General features: G+C 42.7%; 2 protein-coding genes and 1 long non-coding RNA gene across 3 annotated transcripts in view; all 3 read right to left on the bottom strand.

Moving 5' to 3' along the window:
• The window catches only part of LOC309847244 (uncharacterized protein), a gene marked incomplete at both ends in the record, with an annotated part of 33,741 nt that extends 28,781 nt beyond the window's left edge, over positions 1–4,960 (bottom strand). The window contains one exon of the mRNA XM_082697190.1: positions 4,158–4,960. Coding sequence (XP_082553316.1) covers positions 4,158–4,960 — 803 coding nt within the window. The remainder of the gene's footprint in view (positions 1–4,157) is intronic.
• LOC309846545 overlaps positions 1–22,784 on the bottom strand; it is a 762,900-nt gene that overhangs the window by 76,651 nt on the left and 663,465 nt on the right. The gene's annotated exons all lie outside the window — the stretch shown is intronic.
• Positions 13,694–14,623, bottom strand: LOC309847243 (olfactory receptor 1G1-like; the record flags this gene model as incomplete). Its single annotated transcript, XM_082697189.1, has 1 exon — positions 13,694–14,623. Exon 1 carries the CDS (start codon positions 14,534–14,536, stop codon positions 13,694–13,696), a length of 843 nt encoding a protein of 280 aa, XP_082553315.1. The 5' UTR covers positions 14,537–14,623.

Raw genomic sequence — 22,784 nt, 5'->3', positions numbered from 1 at the left:
ATAAAAATCTTTAAAAAAAAAAAAAAGATTCTTTCTCTCCCTCTCTCTCTGCCCCTCCCCCCCACAAAACCAAAACCGTAGTTGATTCATTTTCATCGCTATGTAGATTGCACTGATGAATATCCTAGAATTTATTTGTTGATGTTACTGTTGATGGATCTTTGAGTTTTTTCCAGCTTCTGGTTAAGACAGCACTGCTAAGGACATTTTTATACCTGCCTTTTGGATTTATCTTGGATATATTGATTGAATGAAGTTTCTGGCTCATAGGATAAGGCATATGTCAACTTAAGTAGATACTGTGAAATAATTCTACTCTTCTACAAATTTACACTTTCACTAGCAATGTCTGATACTACTTCATATCATGCCATTACTTGTCATTTTGTCTGTCTTTTCAGTTGTAATTATTCTGGTAGGTGTTTGCTGATATTGTGCTGTGACTTTAATGGGCGTTTCCCTGATGACTGATCATATGAGAGCTTTTTTTGTTTATTGACCCTTCATCTACACATTTTTTTTTTTTGTGATGGCACATCTAGTCTAGCCTCTTGTCCATTTCATTATGAGCTGCCTTTTTGTTTATGTGGTTTTGGGGAGTTGGGAGGCAGCACAAGGTAGCAAAAGAAGGGTGAGCTTTGAGTTAGAAAGACCTGCTTGCAACATTCTGTGTTCAGCTAAGGTCTCTCATGCTTGGAGTTGTCTGTGAAGTAGAAACCAAGCCTTGGTTGGCTGTGTAGACACCATTCAAAGAGTCATTGCACTGCTCTGATGGTCCCAGGTGAAATTAGGTGAGGTTCTGAATACATTCCATGTTGGATTCTGCATTCCCTTCCTTGCTTTTGTATTTGCTGTCCTTGGTGACTAGGAGCAAAATATTCACTGCTGACCTCGCTTGGCCACAGTATCTGAGATATCTGTTTGTTTCAAACTCTATCATTCTGTACAGGAAGGACTGAGAATTAATTAATCTAAAGAGAATTTCAAAATGTTCCTGCCTATATAGTTTAACTCCTTTTGAATGACTCAACAGCTTTAATGCACGTTAATAAGCAATTAATGAATTGTTGAACACTACATAAAAAATGATTGATGTACTATACAGTGGCTAACTGAACATGATTTAAAAGAAAAAGAAGAAGATGCAAATTACCAGTGGATCCCTTCCTTCTGATCCCTGTAGAGGGGAGTCTTAGTTGGGCTGGAGAAAGAGAAGGCACCATGGAGAGGAAAAACCAGAGGGAAAGACCCTGAGGTGGAATGTACCAGATTTATGTGAGAAAAGCAAGCAGAAAGACACCTAGTATTTCTATATGTTAATAAGTGCATGAAACAAACAAACACCAAAAGCAAAACAAGAAAGGGGGAGGAAAACCCTTGCAGGAAGCGAAGGGGAATATGTTCAGAAAGAACCCTTTGAACTATCTGATTTCCTTCTAAAGTAATTTGTAAGAAATCATACACCATGAGAAAATGAGAAGAAAGTTTGCCTGTTCCTATGAACTCTGCACAGAGATTTTTCTATTCTGTGACCAGTAGAAGAGGCACAACAAGGCAAAAGTGTCCGACATAATATACAGATTCAAAACTTCTTTACATCAAAAGATCGAGAGCTTTTAAAAGATGAAGAATTAACTGGGAATATCAACATCAAGGTAGACAGAGATAAATTTTTTTTTAATGTACAAAAAGATGCTCTGCTGATACTGTGTGATTCTCATAAGGGGTATATGCTGCTCCCTGTGCCCTGCTCCAGCCACAGTACAATCGTCCCCTGAGCAGTTGCTCCTCTCCCAGTGAAACACATCTACCTGTGCTCCCTTCTTCTCGGGCTGCCAGGGCTCTCATGGAGGAAGACCAGATCCTGTTCGGCTCTACCCAGCTTTCTCCTCAATTTCTCTCCCACTTATACCACATCTATTTTTTTTTAAAGATTTTATTTATTTATTTGACAGAGAGAAATCACAAGTAGATGGAGAGGCAGGCAGAGAGAGAGAGAGAGAGGGAAGCAGGCTCCCTGCGGAGCAGAGAGCCCGATGCGGGACTCGATCTCAGGACCCTGAGATCATGACCTGAGCCAAAGGCAGCGACTTAACCCACTGAGCCACCCAGGCGCCCTACCACATCTATTTTTTGTGATGCTTTACTGTCCTGCCAAAATAAGATTCCAGTCCTCAGAGGTTTTCTCAGGAAAAGAGCAGTCATATTGCACAATGTCCCCTCAATATTACTACACAGAAAGAAAGATATACAGAAGTCAAAGGGAGACAATTCCTGTTACAGATTAAGTAAAAAGAATGTATAATTGTGTGTACAGTATTTCCTCATGAAAGCAGAAACAAGAGCATTTTGCAAAAGACAGAAGGAGAAGGTTATGATGTACAGTATGAACATTGACTGTCTTTATTTTTGGAAAGATTTATTTATTCATTTGAGAGAGAGACAGAGAGTTCAGGGTGGGGGGAGGGAAAAGGGAGAGACTCTTCAAGTAGAGTCCCTAGTGAGTAGGGGATCTAATCCTACAACCCAGAGATCATGACCTGAGCCAAAACCAAGAATCAGTCACTCAACTGACTGAGCCCCAACACTGATTGTCTTTAAATGGGGGGAGGGTGGGTGATTTCTTCCTTTTTTCTAGTTCTTTACATTTTATATTCTTATTATGATGTTTACTGCAAAAAAATTTTGCTTAGAGACAAAATAAACTAGAGATGAAAACCCAAAGAATCAAGGACTTGTCCCATTAATTAATAGCCTCTCGCTGGCAGAATCTTAGATCCAACCCCTATTGTGTGATTTTGGGCCAGTCCTGAAATCTGTCCATGCCTAGATTCTTCTAGAAATATTCTTGTTCTTTTAGTTCTAGCAAATAGTGTGTCTTCATGGTTTAGCTTTCTCTGTGGCTTAGTCCCTGTGAATGAATCACTGCAAAGCTCGGCTTAGAAATGGTCCCTGAATCTCAGCGCATTTGACCCTTCCAAGTTTTGTGAACATTTCTTATAGTTGAGTGGGGGCCTGTTAGTCATAGAACTACTAATTGAGCTTTCTCCTAGAACCTGAATTTCATCTGATGTCATTCGTTTGTTGATTCCCACTCTCTGGTTTGAATTGGCTTGCACACCTATACCTATTCATTAAGTCACAACCAAGATGGCCTTCACCTTTTCTTCAGGTTGATGAACTTTTTTACAAGCTTCTTCCAACTTTAGGCTTTTGACCTCAATTTTCTTAGAATATTTACTTTAGAAAATTTATAATCATAAATTCTTTCTTTGCTCCTTTGAGCAAAATCCTCTTGCTAGTTCACAGAGCAAGAATGTCCCAACTCAATAGATGGGAACTATGTCTTTGAAATGCAATGAACAGGGAAGGAAGCCCACATCTCCCATTCTTTGTGAGACTGTGGAAATCTCACTCCTGTAAACAATGCTTGTTTCAAGTTACAAAACTACCTCCTATCATAGAGAGGTGACAAGTTTATTTTACCTTTGTGTAAATACAGTTAGGGAATATGGATGGCCTGTGTTTTTTCAAAAACTCACCAATCACCCCAGCACTTAAGAATCCTTTTATCAGGGCCACCTGAGTGAATCAGTTGGGTAAGTGTCTGACTCTTGGTTTCAGCTCAGGTCATGATCGCAGGGTGCTGAGATCTATCCCCAAGCTTTGGCTCTGTGTTCAGCAGAAGGCCTGCTTCAGATTCTCTCCTTCTGCACTTTTGTCGCTTGTTTGCACATGCTTTCTCTCTACCCACCTCAATAAACAAACAAATAAATAAAAAAGAGTCATCTTACCATTTACCTCAGCAGACTTTAGCTCAGACTGAGCTCTGTTCACTCCTATTGCAAGAATCTGGAATAAAGCCTCTGTTTAACTTTGGTGCCATTTTTTATTCGAAATCCCATTGGGATTTTTGTCCACTCCTTCTATCCAGGCTGCAGAGCTGTCCTTCGCTAGACGGTTCTATTCCAGTCCTGCCAGGTCAGGCAAACTTTATTTCTTAAACCTGCTTGTGCTTCTAAGCATTAATCCTGCCATAACCTTGAGCTTTTCAAAATTGTAATGGAGAATTCCATTGAGAAAACTATTTCAAAAAACCTGGTCTACTCTAGTCTCTTTATAAGATGCAACATTTTCTGCAGGCAAGGAGTCTCCACAGAGCCCCCTTCATGTCTCTGTTCCTCAGGCTGTAGATGAACGGGTTTAGCATGGGGGTGACCATTGTGTACACCACAGATGCCATCATTCCAGTGCCTGCTGAGTAGGAGGAAGAGGGCTGGAAATACACAAGAAAGACAGTTCCATAGAAAAGAGTGACTACTGTCAGGTGAGAGCCACAGGTTGAGAAGAGTTTGTGCTTCCCCCCAGCTGAGGAGACCCTGAGGATGGTGTGCATGATGTGGGCATAAGAGATCAGGACACAGGCGAGAGGGACCACACCTGCGAGGGCTGCTTCAGCAAACATCATGACCTGAAAGATCTGGGTGTCTGAGCAGGCAAGTTTGAGGACAGGGAGAAGGTCACAGAAAAAGTGTGGGATGGAATGGGAGGCACAGAAGGAGAACTGAGCCATGAGAAGGGTGAGTGAGAAGGCCAGGAGGTGGGCGCAGAGCCAGGATGTGGCGACCAGCAGCAGGCAGCGTTGGGGACACATGATGGTGGTGTAGTGGAGAGGAAGGCAGATGGCCACATAGCGATCATATGCCATCACGGCCAGCAAGAAATCATCCAGCAGGGCCAATGCCATGAAGAAGTACATCTGTACGAGGCAGCCAGTATAAGTGATGGTGTGGTGCTGAGTGATGGTGTTCACCAGAACCTTGGGGACAATGGTGCAGGAGAAGCAGGTATCAATGAGGGACAGGTTGGCCAGGAAGAAGTACATGGGAGTGTGGAGGTGCTGGTCAGAAACTATGGCCAAGATGATGAGCAGGTTCCCCAACACGGTGACCAGGTACATGCCCAGGAAGAGTCCGAAGAGGAGAGGCTGCTGCTCTGGGTGGTCAGAGAAGCCCAGGAGCAGGAAGTCGGAGATGCTCGTGTGGTTTCTGATTTCCTTAAGTAGAGAAATTGGAAGAGAATTTTGCTTAAATAAGGTAGGCCCTGAATAATAAAGACTGTAAAGGATTTGATCTGTTTTTCTCTGTTCTTTGAAAAGGTCACTGAGAATTCTAGCAGCTGTAACTCTGGGTTTGTAAATGTTGAGGGTTGTGGACTATGGTAATGAGGCCTGAGGATGAGCTGTAGTTTGGGTTCTAGATTCCTGTCATGTAGCAAGTTTTTGGCATGGGTTGTCTGAGTGACATGAATGGGATTCACCCGAAAGAACTTTGGCAAATTCAGCTCCCTTTCTAAAAGACTTAGAACAACAAGCTTGGGGTCCTCTCTTTTGGAGCTCATTTTGGGGTCTTGCATCTACTAGGATTTTATGGGCACTGCAGGGTGCCTGTGTGTATGTGTGTGAGTGTGAGAGTACATCCTGGGGGAGATGGTGGAGGAGTCATCTTTCCAGAGAGGAGCCAGTGGAGACCAGGGGTCTTTAGGTGTAGTGGAGTGTTCTGCTGACCTTTGCCTTAGAGAACCATTCCACTGAGTCAGCGTGGATGTGAGAATGTTGGAACCTGAGATGTGCTCTTATTTTTTTCAATTTATTTTTTATTTATTTTCAGCATAACAGTATTCATTATTTGAGATGTGCTCTTATTAATGAAACAGCAGTTTCGTTGTCCTCATCAACCTTGCCACCACCACCTTTCTTTTTACGTTCTGGGCTTTGGCGTCCTGGAGACAGGATGGGAAACTTTTCTCTGCTTCTTATCTCAGTCTAAGCTCGGCCAGTTATTGAACTCTGAATGTGTGTTTCCTCATTTGGACCATGAGCAGCACCTTCATGGAGTCATCGACGTGATGACTGAGATAACATGTACGGAGGGCAGGCTACTGTTGAGGGTGGTGACGCTCCTGCCATTGTTGGTCACAGTTGCTGACTGTGAAGCAGGGACACACGATGCAGTGGAAGAGCATCAGATGCCCCACTTTACAGCTTTACAGCTCTGTTCCTCACGTGCCTTTTAAACTCAGGGACAGTTTTTCTCACTTGGAGCCTTACTTTCCTTCTCTGTAAGATATGCATGCTAGCTTTACCTGATAGGCGTGTCGAGGGGCCCAAGGGCTGGAATCCACTGAATTTTTTTTTATCAACCATGATGTGTAGTCAAGATGAGAAATTCCCACATTCCTGTTTGATGTTGTAGAGAAACAAAGTCGACAAACGGTCAGTGGCAGTATGTCTTCATGTCTTGTTTATTTAGGGTTGTGATAAAAACATAATGGACCCTTGGGAGGTGGACAGAATTTCCCCACTCCTTACTTTTTTTTTCTTTAAGATTTATTTGTTTAGAGAGAGAGAGAATGAGAGTGAGTGAGTGGGAAGTGAGGGAGAGACAGAGGGAGAGGGAGAGAATCTCCAGTGGACCTCCCACTGAGTAAGAGCCCAATGTAGGGCTTGATCTGAGGAACCTGAGATCAGACAAGGATTGGATGCCCAACAGATTGAGCCACCGAGATGCCCCACTCCCACTCTTTACTCTTGATATGATTTTGAGAAAGTTGCTAAACTTTTTAAATGGGGTAATATCTTTTAAATGGGATAATATCTGAGTTCAATGAATCCAGTGTTTGTGAAGATTACATTGGGATAAATGACGGTGTAATGTTTAGACCAAGGCTGGCCCTAGTAAGTGCTCAGTAAATAGGGTCTAGTATTGTAATTGCTTTTTTTTTTTATTTTTTAAAAAAGATTTTATTTATTTATTTGACAGACAGAAATCACAAGTAGGCAGAGAGGCAGGCGGAGAGAGAGGGGGAAGCAGGCTCCCCACTGAGCAGAGAGCCTGATGTGGGGCTCGATCCCAGGACCCTGGGATCATTTCCTGAGCTGAAGGCAGAGGCTTTAACCTACTGAGCCACCCAGGCGCCCCTTTTTTTAGAATTTTTTATTTATTCATTTGACAGACAGAGATCACAAGTATGCAGAGAGGCAGGCAGAGAGAGGAGGCAGCAGTCTCCCTGCCGAGCAGAGAGCCCAATGTGGGGCTCAATTACAGGACCCTGAGATCATGACCTGAGCCAAAGGAAGAGGCTTAACCCACTAAGCCACCCAGGTGCCCTGTAATTGCTGTTTTTAATAATGTGCAGGTGCTTTGAGGTTATGGTGTTCTGGTCTATGCCTTCAGATTGGGCTTGCCACTTGTGAGGTGTGAACACCAAATGCCACCTCCAGCACTGTCACCATGTCAGCATCAGGAGCATCAAGAATACCACCTCTGAAGGGTTATGTCTCTACTCAGAACTGTCAGTGGCAAAGCCTTTGACATTTTGGCATCTGAAACCATGTTTAAACTTGGTCAAATCACAGAATCATCAGAGCTGCCCCCACTGCCTCATTTATTAATGAAAGTATGGGAACGAATGAATCTATCTGGAATAGTTTTTGCTGGCTCAAGTTTTTAGACAAAGGGTGTGAACAAGTTTGGTAAACTCTGATGGGATGTAGAGGAGTCAGTTACTGGTACTGACTTGGAGTGGTAGCTGAGAGAGTTTCCGGATCCACATCCACCCAAGTGGACTGAGAAGGAAGTGTGCTTTGTCCAGGACACAGATGGGGCTTGGGGAAGGGTGGTCTGAAGCCCATTCTCTTCAATGACTTCAGACTAGACCATCAGGGACATGAAGAACCCCTGAGGTAGGTGGCCCTGCTCACGTTCTGAAGAACCAGAAATTGATTGGTAAATGGGGATGTAGGATGATAGAGAGAAAGCAGAAGGAGCAGGTCTATTGCTCTGTGTGTGTTTATGTGTTTGTCTGTGTGCCTCTGTGTGTATGTGCAAGCATGCTTACAAGGGGGCTAAGGTAGTTGGCTCTCTTGCCATCCATATGCCTCAGTTCTTACCTGGACATGCTGGCCAGCTTCAGTCTCTGACACTTCCAGGGAGGAGATTTGGTTTGCTAGAGAAGTCATAGCTAGAGTTACAGAGCCCTTCCTGTCTGTAGGAGCAGCACAGACTAAAGACTCCGGTCTTGGTGATATCTCAGGCACAGGCGCTGCTGACTTTTCACAGGTAGTGTCTCCTGGGACCCATTCCCAAATCTCCTAGTTAGAGCCCAGATGGGGCAATTGTCCAACCTCCCAGCTGGCCTGTCTGCATCAGGGCCCCCTGAGTCCAGGCAGCATCAGTGATAATACCATTCAGATGACCAGAGCTGGGATCCCTGGGGGACTCCTGGTTTTTCCCCTGTGTGAGATGCTGCTTGGTTGCATCCTCCTGGCCTGATCCTGAATGGGGACTATCTGTATCATAGAGTCACCCTTTAATTAGAGCCCAGTCCCCATGGATGAGATACAGTCAATCCTGGAAAATAAGAAAAAAAATTGAAGATAAAACATATCAGGAACAGGGGTGCCTGGGTTGCTCAGTTGTTTGGGCATCTGACTCTTGATTTCGGCTCAGGTGATCTTGAGGTCTTGTGAATGGCCTGTTATTGGCATTTGAGTTTGGCACAGAGTTTACTTGTCTGTCTTCCTCTGCTCATCCACTCATTCATGGTCTCTCTCAAAGAAAAAAAAGAAAGAAAGAAAATCTTCAAAAAAAATGTATATGGAGAACATGACCAAGACTTAACTGTCACATAGCAGAAGGAATATTTTTATTTTTTATAATCTCAGTGGTCAGAATTATGAATCCTATGTAGCCTGTCTGTAAAGCTCTGGGTGTAATCTCTGAAAAGGTTGATATCCAGGATCTATAAAGATCTCCTCAAACTCAACACACACGAAACAGGCAAACATATCAAAAAGTGGGCAGAAGATATGAACAGACACTTCTCCAATCAAGACATACAAGTGGCCACATGCAGAAAAATGAAATTGGACCATTTCCTTACACCACACACAAAAATAGACTCAAAATGGATGAAGGACCTCAATGTGCGAAAGGAATCCATCAAAATCCTTGAGGAGAACACAGGCAGCAACCTCTTCGACCTCAGCCGCAGCAACATCTTCCTAGGAACAACGCAAAAGGCAAGGGAAGCAAGGGAAAAAATGAACTATTGGGATTTCATCAAGATCAAAAGCTTTTGCACAGCAAAGGAAACAGTTAACAAAATCAAAAGACAACTGACAGAATGGGAGAAGATATTTGCAAACGACATATCAGATAAAGGACTAGTGTCCAGAATCTATAAAGAACTTAGCAAACTCAACACCCAAAGAACAAATAATCCAATCAAGAAATGGGCAGAGGACATGAACAGACATTTCTGCAAAGAAGACATCCAGATGGCCAACAGACACATGAAAAAGTGCTCCATATCACTCGGCATCAGGGAAATACAAATCAAAACCACAATGAGATATCACCTCACACCAGTCAGAATGGCTAAAATCAACAAGTCAGGAAATGACAGATGCTGGCGAGGATGCGGAGAAAGGGGAACCCTCCTACACTGTTGGTGGGAATGCAAGCTGGTGCAACCTCTCTGGAAAACAGCATGGAGGTTCCTCAAAATGTTGAAAATAGAACTGCCCTATGACCCAGCAATTGCACTATTGGGTATTTACCCTAAAGATACAAACGTAGTGATCCAAAGGGGCATGTGCACCCGAATGTTTATAGCAGCAATGTCCACAATAGCCAAACTATGGAAAGAACCTAGATGTCCATCAACAGATGAATGGATCAAGAAGATGTGGTATATATACACAATGGAATACTATGCAGCCATCAAAAGAAATGAAATCTTGCCATTTGCGACAACATGGATGGAACTAGAGCGTATCATGCTTAGCGAAATAAGTCAAGCGGAGAAAGACAACTATCATATGATCTCCCTGATATGAGGAAGTGGTGATGCAACATGGGGGCTTAAGTGGGTACGAGAAGAATAAATGAAAGAAGATGGGATTGGGAGGGAGACAAACCATAAGTGACTCTTAATCTCACAAAACAAACTGAGGGTTGCTGGGGGGAGGGGGTTTGGGAGAAGGGGGTGGTATTATAGACATTGGGGAGGGTATGTGTTTTGGTGAGTGCTGTGAAGTGTGTAAACCTGGTGATTCACAGACCTGTACCCCTGGGGATAAAAATATATGTTTATAAAAAATAAAAAATTATATTAAAAAAAAAAAGACATACAAGTGGCTATCAGACACATGAAAAAATGTTCATCATCATTAACCCTCAGGGAGATTCAAATTAAAACCACATTGAGATATCACCTTACACCAATTAGAATGGCCAAAATTAACAAAACAGGAAACAACATGCGTTGGAGAGGATGTGGAGAAAGGGGAACCTTCTTACACTGTTGGTGGGAATGCAAGTTGGTATAGCCTCTTTGGAGAACAGTGTGGAGATTCCTCAAGAAATTAAAAATAGAGCTTCCCTATGACCCTGCAATTGCACTCCTGGGTATTTACCCCAAAGATACAGATGTAGTGAAAAAAAGGGCCATCTGTACCCCAATGTTTATAGCAGCAATGGCCACGGTCGCCAAACTATGGAAAGAACCAAGATTCAACGGACGAATGGATAAGGAAGATGTGATCCATATACACTATGGAGTATGATGCCTCCATCAGAAAGGATGAATACCCCACTTTTGTAGCAATATGGACGGGACTGGAAGAGATTATGCTGAGTGAAATAAGTCAAGCAGAGAGAGTCAATTATCATTGGTTTCACTTATTTGTGGAGCATAACAAATATCATGGAGGACAAGGGGTGTTAGAGAGGAGAAGGGAGTTGGGGTAAATTGGAAGGGGAGGAGAATCACGAGAGACTATGGACTCTGAAAATCAATCTGAGGGGTTTGAAGTGGTGGGGGGGTGGGAGATTGGGGTACCAGGTGGTGGGTATTATAGAGGGCACGGATTGCATGGAGCACTGGGTGTGGTGAAAAAATAATGAATACTGTTTTTCTGAAAATAAATAAATTGAAAAAATTAAAAAAAGATTTTATTTATTTGTTAGAGAGAGAGAGAGAGAGAGGGAGAGAGAGAGCACACAAGCAGGTAGAATGGCAGGCAGAGGCAGAGAGAGAAGCAGGCTCCAGTCAAGTAAGGAGCCCGATGTGGGATGCGATCCCAGAACTCTGAGATCATGATCTGAGCTGAAGGCAGCAGCTTAACCAACTGAGCCACCCAGGTATCTCTCTGATTTTTTTTTTTTAAGATTTATTCATTTTTGGAGGGAGAGAGCATGGGTAGGAGGAAGAGAGAGGTGGGAAAGATTTCCAAGCTGACTCCATGCTAGCTGGATCTAGTAACAGTGTTACAAGATCATGGAACAGATCTGGTGCTGAGCTGGATCTCATAACACTGTTGACTACCAAACGGGAGTGGTCTGTCACTTTCCTTGGTCTCTCCCTGCAATCTCTTTCATTGTTGAGTTTGATAACCCACATACATAGATCTTACCTTATATAGTCTACTCTAAACGTGCCTGGATTTGTCCTTTATGTGAATAGAATTACATTTTTTGACCACATTTATTGATTTTATTTGTCAGAAAGAGATAGAGAGGGGGAGAGATCAAGCACAAGCAGGGGAGAGTCAGGCAGAGGGAGAAGCAGGTTTCCCACAGAGCAAGGAGCCTGAAGCGAGATTTGATCCCAGGTCCCTAGGATCATGACCTGAGCCAAAGGTTGACTGGGCACTGACTGAGGCACTCAGGTGTCCTGGAATTATACTTTTTATATTCTTCTGTGAATTGGGCATATTGCTCAGCATTTTATTTTCACATTCGTTCTTTCGGTGGGTGGATGCATGTAACTGAAGGTTGTTCATGTTCAGAACTGTCTCATACAGATCACAACCCCTCCTTATGCACCTCTGTAGCCTGCCAAAGTTCTGGTTTCAGACATTTTGGGTTTGGAATTATTATGTGTGTATGTACGTTGTCTGTGATTCTCTTAGAAGGTCGTGTGGTCACACTCCATAATCAAACATGTTATTTCCCCCATAGAAGGAATGTATATTCCACAGAGTACAACTAGTTCAGGCATTAAATACCCTTGTGTAAATTCAGATTGTGGTTTGCTGCTCCATGAGTTCACTGAAAACATACAGAAAATTCCCTTCTCATGAGAGGTTTTTGTATGATAGAAATGTAGGTAGATGTTCTGGTGCCTATGTAGTAGTAACCATGTATTTATTTATTTATTTATTCTTTATAATTTTTTATTTTTTATAAACATATATTTTTATCCCCAGGGGTACAGGTCTGTGAATCACCAGGTTTACACACTTCACAGCACTCACCAAAGCACATACCCTCCCCAATGTCTATAATCCCACCCCCTTCTCCTAAACCCCTTCCCCCAGCAACCCTCAGTTTGTTTTGTGAGATTGAGTCACTTATGGTTTGTCTCCCTCAAAGTGCTCCATATCACTCGGCATCAGGGAAATACAAATCAAAACCACAATGAGATATCACCTCACACCAGTCAGAATGGCTAAAATCAACAAGTCAGGAAATGACAGATGCTGGCGAGGATGCGGAGAAAGGGGAACCCTCCTACACTGTTGGTGGGAATGCAAGCTGGTGCAGCCACTCTGGAAAACAGCATGGAGGTTCCTCAAAATGTTGAAAATAGAACTGCCCTATGACCCAGCAATTGTACTATTGGGTATTTACCCTAAAGATACAAACGTAGTGATCCAAAGGGGCACGTGCACCCGAATGTTTATAGCAGCAATGTCCACAATAGCCAAACTATGGAAAGAACCTAGATGTCCATCAACAGATGAATGGATCAAGAAGATGTGGTATATATACACAATGGAATACTATGCAGCCATCAAAAGAAATGAAATCTTGCCATTTGCGACAACATGGATGGAACTAGAGTGTATCATGCTTAGTGAAATAAGTCAAGCAGAGAAAGACAACTATCATATGATCTCCCTGATATGAGGAAGTGGTGATGCAACATGGGGGCTTAAGTGGGTAGGAGAAGAATCAATGAAACAAGATGGGATTGGGAGGGAGACAAACCATAAGTGACTCTTAATCTCACAAAACAAACTGAGGGTTGCTGGGGGAGGGGGTTTGGGAGAAGGGGGTGGGATTATGGACATTGGGGAGGGTATGTGCTTTGGTGAGTGCTGTGAAGTGTGTAAACCTGGTGATTCACAGACCTGTACCCCTGGGGATAAAAATATATGTTTATAAAAAGTAAAAAATTAAAAAAAAAAAGCTGGGCTTGGAAATGGTCCCTGAAACTGAGAGCACTTGACCCTTCCAACTCTTGTGAACATTACTTGTTGGTGAGTGGGACCTGTTAGTCATAGACTGGGCTGGTACCTGGCTTCAACCCAGAACCCGAGTACTGGCTGATGTTTTTCTTTTGGCGATTCCCACTGTGTGGTTTGAATCTTCTTGGACATCTGTATGCTAATCAAGTCACCATGTAGGAATGGCTGGGCACTCCTTCTTCCTGGTTGTATCTGTGTCCTTGGCAAGTTCATCTTATTCTCCTTCTGTCTAGTTAGGCATTCTATGTTTGATGAACCTGCTCATGATTGCAAGCATTCATCTAGCCTTGAATTTGAGTTTTCAAAATTGCTGTGGAGAAGTGCAGGGAGAAGACATTTCAGAGAGCGTAATCTGTCAGTCTGGGGCAGGACCTCTTACAGAGTAGAGTATCTTCTCCAGCCTGAGAGCCTCCATAGAGCCCGCTTCATGTCTCTGTTCCTCAGGCTATAGATGAATGGGTTCAGCATGGGGGTGACCATTGTATATATCACAGATACAACCATTCCAGTGTCTGGTGAGTAGGAGGATGATGGCTGGAAATACACCAGAAAAAGTGTCCCATAGAAGAGCGTGACAACTGACAGGTGAGAGCCACAGGTTGAGAAGACTTTGTGCTTCCCCCCAGCTGAGGGGACCCTGAGGATGGTGTGCATGATGTGGGCATAAGAGACCAGGACACAGGCGAGAGGGACCACACCTGCGAGGGCTGCTTCAGCAAACATCATGACCTGAAAGATCTGGGTGTCTGAGCAGGCAAGTTTGAGGACAGGGAGAAGGTCACAGAAAAAGTGTGGGATGGAATGGGAGGCACAGAAGGAGAACTGAGCCATGAGAAGGGTGAGTGAGAAGGCCAGGAGGTGGGCGCAGAGCCAGGATGTGGCAACCAGCAGCAGGCAGCGTTGGGGACACATGATGGTGGTGTAGTGGAGAGGAAGGCAGATGGCTACATAGCGATCATATGCCATCACGGCAAGTAGGAAGTCATCCAGCAGGGTCAATGCCATGAAGAAATACATCTGTACGAGGCAGCCAGTATAAGTGATGGTGTGGTGCTGAGTGATGGTGTTCACCAGTACCTTGGGGACAATGGTGCAGGAGAAGCAGGTATCAATGAGGGACAGGTTGGCCAGGAAGAAGTACATGGGAGTGTGGAGGTGCTGGTCAGAAACTATGGCCAAGATGATGAGCAGGTTCCCCAACACAGTGACCAGGTACATGCCCAGGAAGAGTCCAAAGAGGAGAGACTGCTGCTCTGGGTGGTCAGAGAAGCCCAGGAGCAGGAAGTCGGAGATGCTCGTGTGGTTTCTGATTTCCTTAAGTAGAGGAAATTATGAAGAGAATTTTGCTTAAATAAGGTAGGCCCTGAATAATACAGACCACAAGGGCTTTGATCTGATTTTCTATGTTCTTTGAAAAGGTCACTGAGAATCACTAGCGGCTATAACTCTGGGTTTGTAAACGTTGAGGGTCGTGGACTATGGTAATGAGGCCTGAGAATGAGCTGTAGTTTGGGTTCTAGATTCCTGTCATGTAGCAAGTTTTTGGCATGGATGGGATTCCATCCATGAAAGAACTTTGGCAAATTCAGCTCTCTTTTTAAAAGACTTAGAACAACAAGCTTGGTTTCTTCTCTTTTGGAACTCATTTTGGGGTCCTGCATCTACTAGGATTTTGTGGGCACTGCAGGGAGCCTGTGTGTATGTGTGTGAGTGTGAGAGTGCATCCTGGGGGAGATGGTGGAGGAGTTGTGGAGTCGTCTCTCCAGAGAGGAGCCAGTGGAGACCAGGGGTCTTTAGGTGTAGTGGGGTGTTCCAGTGACTTTTGCCTTAGAGAACCATTCTGCTGTGTCACCGTGGACACGAGAACGTTGGAAACAGATGTGTTCTCTTATTAACGACAGACCAGTTTCATTGTTCTCATCAACCTCGCCACCACCACCTTTCTTTTTATGTTCTGGGCTTTGATGTCCTGGAGACAGGATGGGAAGCTTTTCTCTGTCTCTTATCTTGGTCTGAGCTCGGTCACTTTCTGAACTCTGATTGTGTGTTTCCTCATTTAGATCATGTGCAGCACCTTCACGGAGTCATTGAGGTGATGACTGAGATAACATGTACGGAGGGAGGGTACTATCGAGGGTGGTGAGACTCCTTCCATTGTTGGTCACAGTTGATGACTGTGAAGCAGGGGCATACAATGCAGTGGAAAAGCATCAGATGCCCTGTTACAGCTCTGTTCCTTATATGCATTTTTAAACTCAGGGACAGTTTTTTTCACTTGGAGCCTTACTTTCCTTCTCTGTAAGATATGCATGCTAGCCTTACCTGATAGGCGTGTTGAGGGGACCAAAGACTGGAAACCGATGAAGTTTCTTTATCAACCATGATGCGCAGTCAAGATGAGAAATTCCCACATTCCTGTTTGATGGTGTTGAGAACAAAGTCGACAAACCGTCAGTGGCAATATGTCTTCATGTCTTGTTTATTTAGGGTTGTGATAAAAACATAATGGATCCTTGGGAGGTGGACAGAATTTCTCCACTCTTTACTTTTTTTTTCTTTAATATTTATTTGTTTAGAAAGAGAGAGAGTGTATGAGGGTGAGTGACAGAGGGAGAGGGAAAGAATCTCCAGTGAACTTTCTGCTGAGGAAGAGCCCAACATAGGGCTGATCTGAGGAGCCTGTGATCAGACCCCAGCGAAAATCACTGGTTGGATGCCCAACAGACTGAGCCATCAAGACGCCCCACTCTCACTCTTTACTCTCGATATAGTTTTGAGAAAGTTGCTAAGCTTTTTAAATGGGGTAATATCTTTTAAATCATCTGAGTTCAATGAATCCAGTGTTTGTGAGGATTAATTTGGGATAAAAAAATGACAGTGCAATGTTTAGACCAAGGCTGGCACCTAGTAAGTGCTCAATAGATAGGGTCTGGTATTGTAATTGCTGTTTTTAATAATGTGAGGGTGCTTTGAGGTTGTGGTGTTCTGGTCTGTGCCTCCAAATTGGGCTTGCCACTTGTCAGGTGTGAACACCAAAAGCCACCTCCAGCACTGTCACCATGACACTGTCAGCAGCACTTCCTCTGAAGGGTTATGTCTCTACTCAGAACTGTCAGTGGCAAAGCCTTTGACATTTTGGCATCTGAAACCATGTGTAAACTTGGTCAAATCACAGAATCATCAGCGTTTCCCCCCCACCCCACCTCAGTTATTAATGAAGAATGGGAACGAATGAGTGTATCTGGAATAGTTTTTGCTGGCTCAAGTTTTTAGACAAAGAGAGGGTGTGAACAAGTTTGGTAAACTCTGACGGGATGTAGAGGAGTCAGTTACTAGTACTGACTTGGTTTGGTGGCTGAGAGAGTTTCCAGATCCAAACCCATCCAAGTGGACTGAGAGGGAAGTGTCCTTTGTCCAGGACACAGATGGGACTTGGGGAAGGGTGGTCTTAAGCCCATTCTCTTCAATGACCTCAGACTAGACCATCAGGGATGTGAAGAACCCTCAAGGTAGGTGGCCCTCCTCATGATCTGAAAAGCTAGAAATTGATTGGCAGATGGGGGTGGAGCATAGGAAGAGGGAAAGCAGAAGGAGCAGGTCTAGTGCTGTGTGTGTGTGTGTGTGTGTGTGTTTGTATGATTGTGTGTCTGTGTGCCTCTGTGTGTGTGCAAGCATGCTTACAAAGGGGCTAAGGTAGACGGCTCTCTTGCCATCCTGTTCTTACCTGGACATGCTGGCCAGCCTCAGTCTCTGACACTTCCAGGGAGCAGATCAGTTTTGCTAGAGAAGTCATGGCTAGAGTTACAGAGCCCTTCCCTGTCTGTAGGAACAGCACAGACTAAAGACTCCGGTCTTGGTGATATCTCAGGCACAGGCGCTGCTGACTTTTGACAGGCAGAGTCTCCTGGGACCCATTCCCAAATCTCCTAGTTAGAACCCAGATGGGGCAATTGTCCAACATCCCAGCGGGCCTGTCTGCATCAAGGCCCCCTGAGTCCAGGCAGCATCAGTGATAATGCCATTCAGATGACCAGGGCTGGGATCCCTGGGGGGGTTCCTGGTTTTTCCCCTGTGTGAGATGCTGCTTGGTTGCATCCTCCTGGCCTGATCCTGAACGGGGATTATCTGTATCATAGAGTCACACTTTCTAATTAGAGCCCAGTTCCCACGGATGAGATACAGTCAGTCCTAGAAAATAAGAAAAAAAAAATTGAAGATGAAACATATCAGGAGCAGGGGTGCCTGGGTGGCTCAGTTGTTTGGGCATCTAACTCTTGATTCTCGCTCAGATCATGATCTTGGGGGTCCTGTGACTGGCCTGTTTTTGGCATTTGAGCTTGGCCCAGATTTACTTGTCCATCTTCCTCTGCTCATCCACCCATTCATGGTCTCTCTCAAAAAAAAAAAAAGGAAGACAAAATCTTCAAAAAAATGTATATGGAGAACATGACCAAGACTTAACTGTCACATAGTAGAGGGAATATTCTTGTTTTCTATACTCTCAGTGATCAGAGTTATGAATTCTATGTAGCCTGTCTGTAAAGCTCATGGTGTAATCTCCAAATTTCTTTTTGTTTTAAGATTTTTTTCATTTTTGAAGGGAGAGAGCATGGGTTGGAGGAAGAGGGAGGTAGGGAACGAATTCCATGCTAAGGACTGAACACTGTGCTGAGCTGGATCTTGTAACACTGTTGACTACCAAACGGGAGTGGTCTGTCACTTTCCTTGGTCTCTCCCTGCAGTCTCTTTCATTGTTGAGTTTGATAACCCACATACATAGATCTTACCTTATATAGTCTACTCTAAACGTGCCTGGATTTGTCCTTTATGTGAATAGAATTACATTTTTTGACCACATTTATTGATTTTATTTGTCAGAAAGAGATAGAGAGGGGGAGAGATCAAGCACAAGCAGGGGAGAGTCAGGCAGAGGGAGAAGCAGGTTTCCCACTGAGCAAGGAGCCTGAAGCGAGATTTGATCCCAGGTCCCTAGGATCATGACCTGAGCCAAAGGTTGACTGGGCACTGACTGAGGCACTCAGGTGTCCTGGAATTATACTTTTTATATTCTTCTGTGAATTGGGCATATTGCTCAGCATTTTATTTTCACATTCGTTCTTTCGGTGGGTGGATGCATGTAACTGAAGGTTGTTCATGTTCAGAACTGTCTCATACAGATCACAACCCCTCCTTATGCACCTCTGTAGCCTGCCAAAGTTCTGGTTTCAGACATTTTGGGTTTGGAATTATTATGTGTGTATGTACGTTGTCTGTGATTCTCTTAGAAGGTCGTGTGGTCACACTCCATAATCAAACATGTTATTTCCCCCATAGAAGGAATGTATATTCCACAGAGTACAACTAGTTCAGGCATTAAATACCCTTGTGTAAATTCAGATCGTGGTTTGCTGCTCCATGAGTTCACTGAAAACATACAGAAAATTCCCTTCTCATGAGAGGTTTTTGTATGATAGAAATGTAGGTAGATGTTCTGGTGCCTATGTAGTAGTAACCATGTATTTAAAAAAATAGTAAGGAGTATTTAAAAAAATCATCCACCACTCTGGTGCCCACTGTGACATATTATAGTGGAAGTTGGTTAATACAGAGATAAAGAGAAAATTCTGAATGTAGATCAGGAGAAAAATTCTTAACTTACAAGGGTAGACACATAAGGCTGGTAGCAGTCCTGTCTACAGAGCCTGGCAGGACAGAGAGGACTGGCATGATGTAGTCAGTGTGCTAAATGGGAACAATGTGCATCCAAGAAGATTTTATCGAGCAATGCTGTCATTCAGAAGAGAAGGAGGGATAAAGGGTTTCCCAGGACATACAGAAACTAAAGGAGTTCATGAACACCAAACCAGCCATGTTATAAATATTAAAGGGGACCCTTTGAGTGGAAAGAGAGCCCAGAAGTAACAAAGATTAGAAAGGAATGGAGATAGCCTACAGGAAGAGTGACTTTACAGGTAATACAAGGACAGTAAATTCATATCTTTTAATAATTACTCTCAATGTAAAAGGACTCAAGGGTCCAATCAGAAGACATAGGATATCAGAATGGATAAAAAACCAAGACATCAATATGTTGCTTACAAGAGAGTCATTTTAGACCCAATGATACCCTGGATTGAAAGTCAGGGAGTGGACAATGATTTATCAAGCTAATGGACATCAAAAGAAAGCTGGAGTATCCATCCTTATTTCAGACGAACTAGATTTAAACCAAAGACTGTAGTAAGAGATGAAGAAGAATGCTATATCATAATAAAGGAGTCTGTCCAACAAGAAGATCTAACAATTGTAAATATGTTTGTAACTCGGGAACAGCCAAATGTGTTAATCAATTAATAACAAACCGAAAGAAACTCACCGATAGTAATACAGTATTAGTAGGGGATTTTAGCACCCCACTCACAGCAATGGACAGATCATCTAAGTAGAAGATCAAGGAAACAAGAGCTTTGAGTGACAAGATGGACTTCATAGATGTATTCAGAGTATTTCATCCCAAAGAAGCAGAAGAGACATTCTTTTCAAGTGCCCATGGAACCTTCTCCTGAATAGATCACATACTGGGTCACAAATCAGGCCTCGACTGGTACAAAGAGACCGAGATCATACCATGCATATTTTCAAACCACAAGGCTATGAAATTTGACATCAACCACAAGAATAAATTAGGAAGGACCGCAAATCCATGGAGGTTAAAGAACATCCTACTAAAGAGAGAATGTGTCAACCAGGAAATTAAAGAAGAATTTAAAAAAATACATGGAAGCAAATGAAAATGAAAACATCAAAGGGGTACAGCAAAGATGGTCCTAAGAGGGAAGTATATAGTTGCACAGGCCTTCTTCAAGAAGCAAGAAAAATTGCAAATACACAATCTAGCCATACACCTAAAGGAGCTAGCAAAGGAACAGCAAACAATGCCTAAATCGGGCAGGAAAAGGGAAATAATAAAGATTAGAAGAGAAATTAAGGATGAAGAAATAAAGCAGTAGAACAAACCAACAAAACTAGGAGCTGGTTCTTTGAAAGTATTAACAAAATTGATAAATCCCTATGCAGACTTATCAAAAAGAGAAGAGAAAGGAGCCAAATAAATTAAATCATGAATGAAAGAGGAGCGATCACAACCAATACCAAAGAAATAGAAATTTGTAAGAGAATGTTATTAGAAAAAAAGTGAGTGAGTGAGAGAGAGAGAGAATTATTAGAAACTGAGATACCACCTTACATGAGTTAGAATGGCCAAAACAACATGTGTTGGAGAGGATGTGGAGAAAGGGGAACCCTCTTACACTGTTGGTGGGAATGGAAGTTGGTGCAGCCACTTTGGAAAACAGTGCGGAGATTCCTTAAGAAATTAAATATGGAGCGACCCTATAACCCCGCAATTGCACTACTGGGTATTTACCCAAAAGATACAGATGTATCTTTGTACAGATGTAGTGAAAGATACAGACGTAGTGAAAATAAGGGCCATCTGTACCCCAATGTTCATAGCAGCAATGGCCATAGTCGCCAAACTGTGGAAAGAACCAAGATGCCCTTCAATGGACAAATGGATAAAGAAGATATGGTCCATATATACTATGGAGTATTATGCCTCCATCAGAAAGGATGAATACCAAACTTCTGTATCAACATGGATGGGACTGGAAGAGATCATGCTGAGTGAAATAAGTCAGGCAGAGAGAGAGAGTCAATTATCATATGGTTTTGCTCATTTGTGGAGCATAAGGAATAACATGGAGGACATGGGGAGATGGAGAGGAGAAGTGAGTTGGAGGAAATTGGAGGCAGAGATGAACCATGAGAGACTGTGGACTCTGAGAAACAAACTTAGGGTTTCATGGGGGCAGGGAGGGAGGTTGGGTGAACCTGGTGGTGGGTATTTTGGAGGGCACGTATTGCATGGAGCACTGGTTGTGGTGGATAAGCAATAAATTCTGGAACACTGAGAAGAAAATTTTAAAAATATTAGAAAAAAGAAATTAGAATGTTAGTAGAAATGTTATTAGAAACAAATAAGGTAATATGGAAGAAACAGATAAATTCCTAGAATATATAAAATACAAGAGCTCAAGAAATAGAAAACCCGTACATACACATAACCAGACAAGAAATTAAAACAGTAATCAAATATCCCAACAAACAAGAATCCATGCATGGCCTGATGGCTTTCTAGGGGAACTCTACCAAACATTCTTCAAATGTTTACCTTTTTTGGTGAAACTGTTCCACAAAAACAGATATGGATGGAAAGCTCCAAACTCTTTGATGAGGCCAGCATTAGCTTGATCCCAAAACCAGACAAAGACCCCATCAAAAAGAAGAATTATAGACCAATATTCCTGTTGAACATAGATACAGAAATTTTCACCCAGATACCAGCTAATAGAATCCAACAGTACATTAAAAGGATTATTCACCATGACCAAGTGGGATTTATTCCTGCACTGCAGGGATGATTCAGTATCTGCAAATCAATCACTGTGATATGCCACATTAATAAAAGAAAGGTTAAAAACCACAAGATCTTCTCAGTGATGCAGAAAAAGCATTTGACAAAATACAGCATCCTCTCATGATTAAAACCCTCAACAAAGGAGGGATAGTGGGAAAATACCTCAATATCATAAAGTCCATATCAGAAAGGCCCATAGCTAATATCAACTTCAATGGAGAAACACTTAGAGGTTTTCCCCTAAGATCAGGAACACAACAGGGATGTCCACTCTCACTACTATTGCTCACATAGTACTGGAAGACACAGCCTCTGCAATCAGAGAAGAAAAAGAAATAAGAGGCATTTAAATTGGCAAAGAAGTCAAGCTTCCACTCTTTTCAGACAATATGATAAGTCTGTAGTAAACCCAAAAGACTCTACCAAAAAATTACTAGAACTGATAATTCAGCAAAGTTGCAGGATATAAAATCAATGCATAGAAGTCTGTTGCACTTCTATACACCAATAATGAAGCAGCAGAAAGAGAAATCAAGGAATTGTTCGAATTACAATTGTACCAAAACCAGTAATAAACCAGTTTATTACCTAGGAATAAACCTAACCAAAGAGGTAAAGGATCTATACTCTAAAAAACTATAGAACAGTAATGAAGGACATTGAAGAAGGCACAAAGAAAAGAAAATTTTCCATGTTCATGGATTGGAAGAACAATTACTAAAATGTCTGTACTACCCAACACAATGTACACATTCAATGCAATTGCTATCAAAATAACACCAGCATGTTTCACAGAACTGGAACAAACAATCCTAAAATTTGTATGGAACCAGAAGAATCAGAATCATCAAAGGAATATTGAGAAAGAACACCAAGACTGGAGGCATCACAATTCTAGACTTTAAGTTATATTACAAAGCTGTAATCATCAAGACAATATGGTACTGGCACAAAAACAGATACTTTGATCAATCGAACAGAATAGAG

Source organism: Mustela nivalis (genome assembly GCF_964662115.1).
Source record: "Mustela nivalis genome assembly, chromosome: 13".
Lineage (NCBI taxonomy): Eukaryota > Metazoa > Chordata > Mammalia > Carnivora > Mustelidae > Mustela > Mustela nivalis.
The sequence above is the reverse complement of the archived record's forward strand: the minus strand, read 5'-3'. Positions and strand labels throughout refer to the sequence as shown.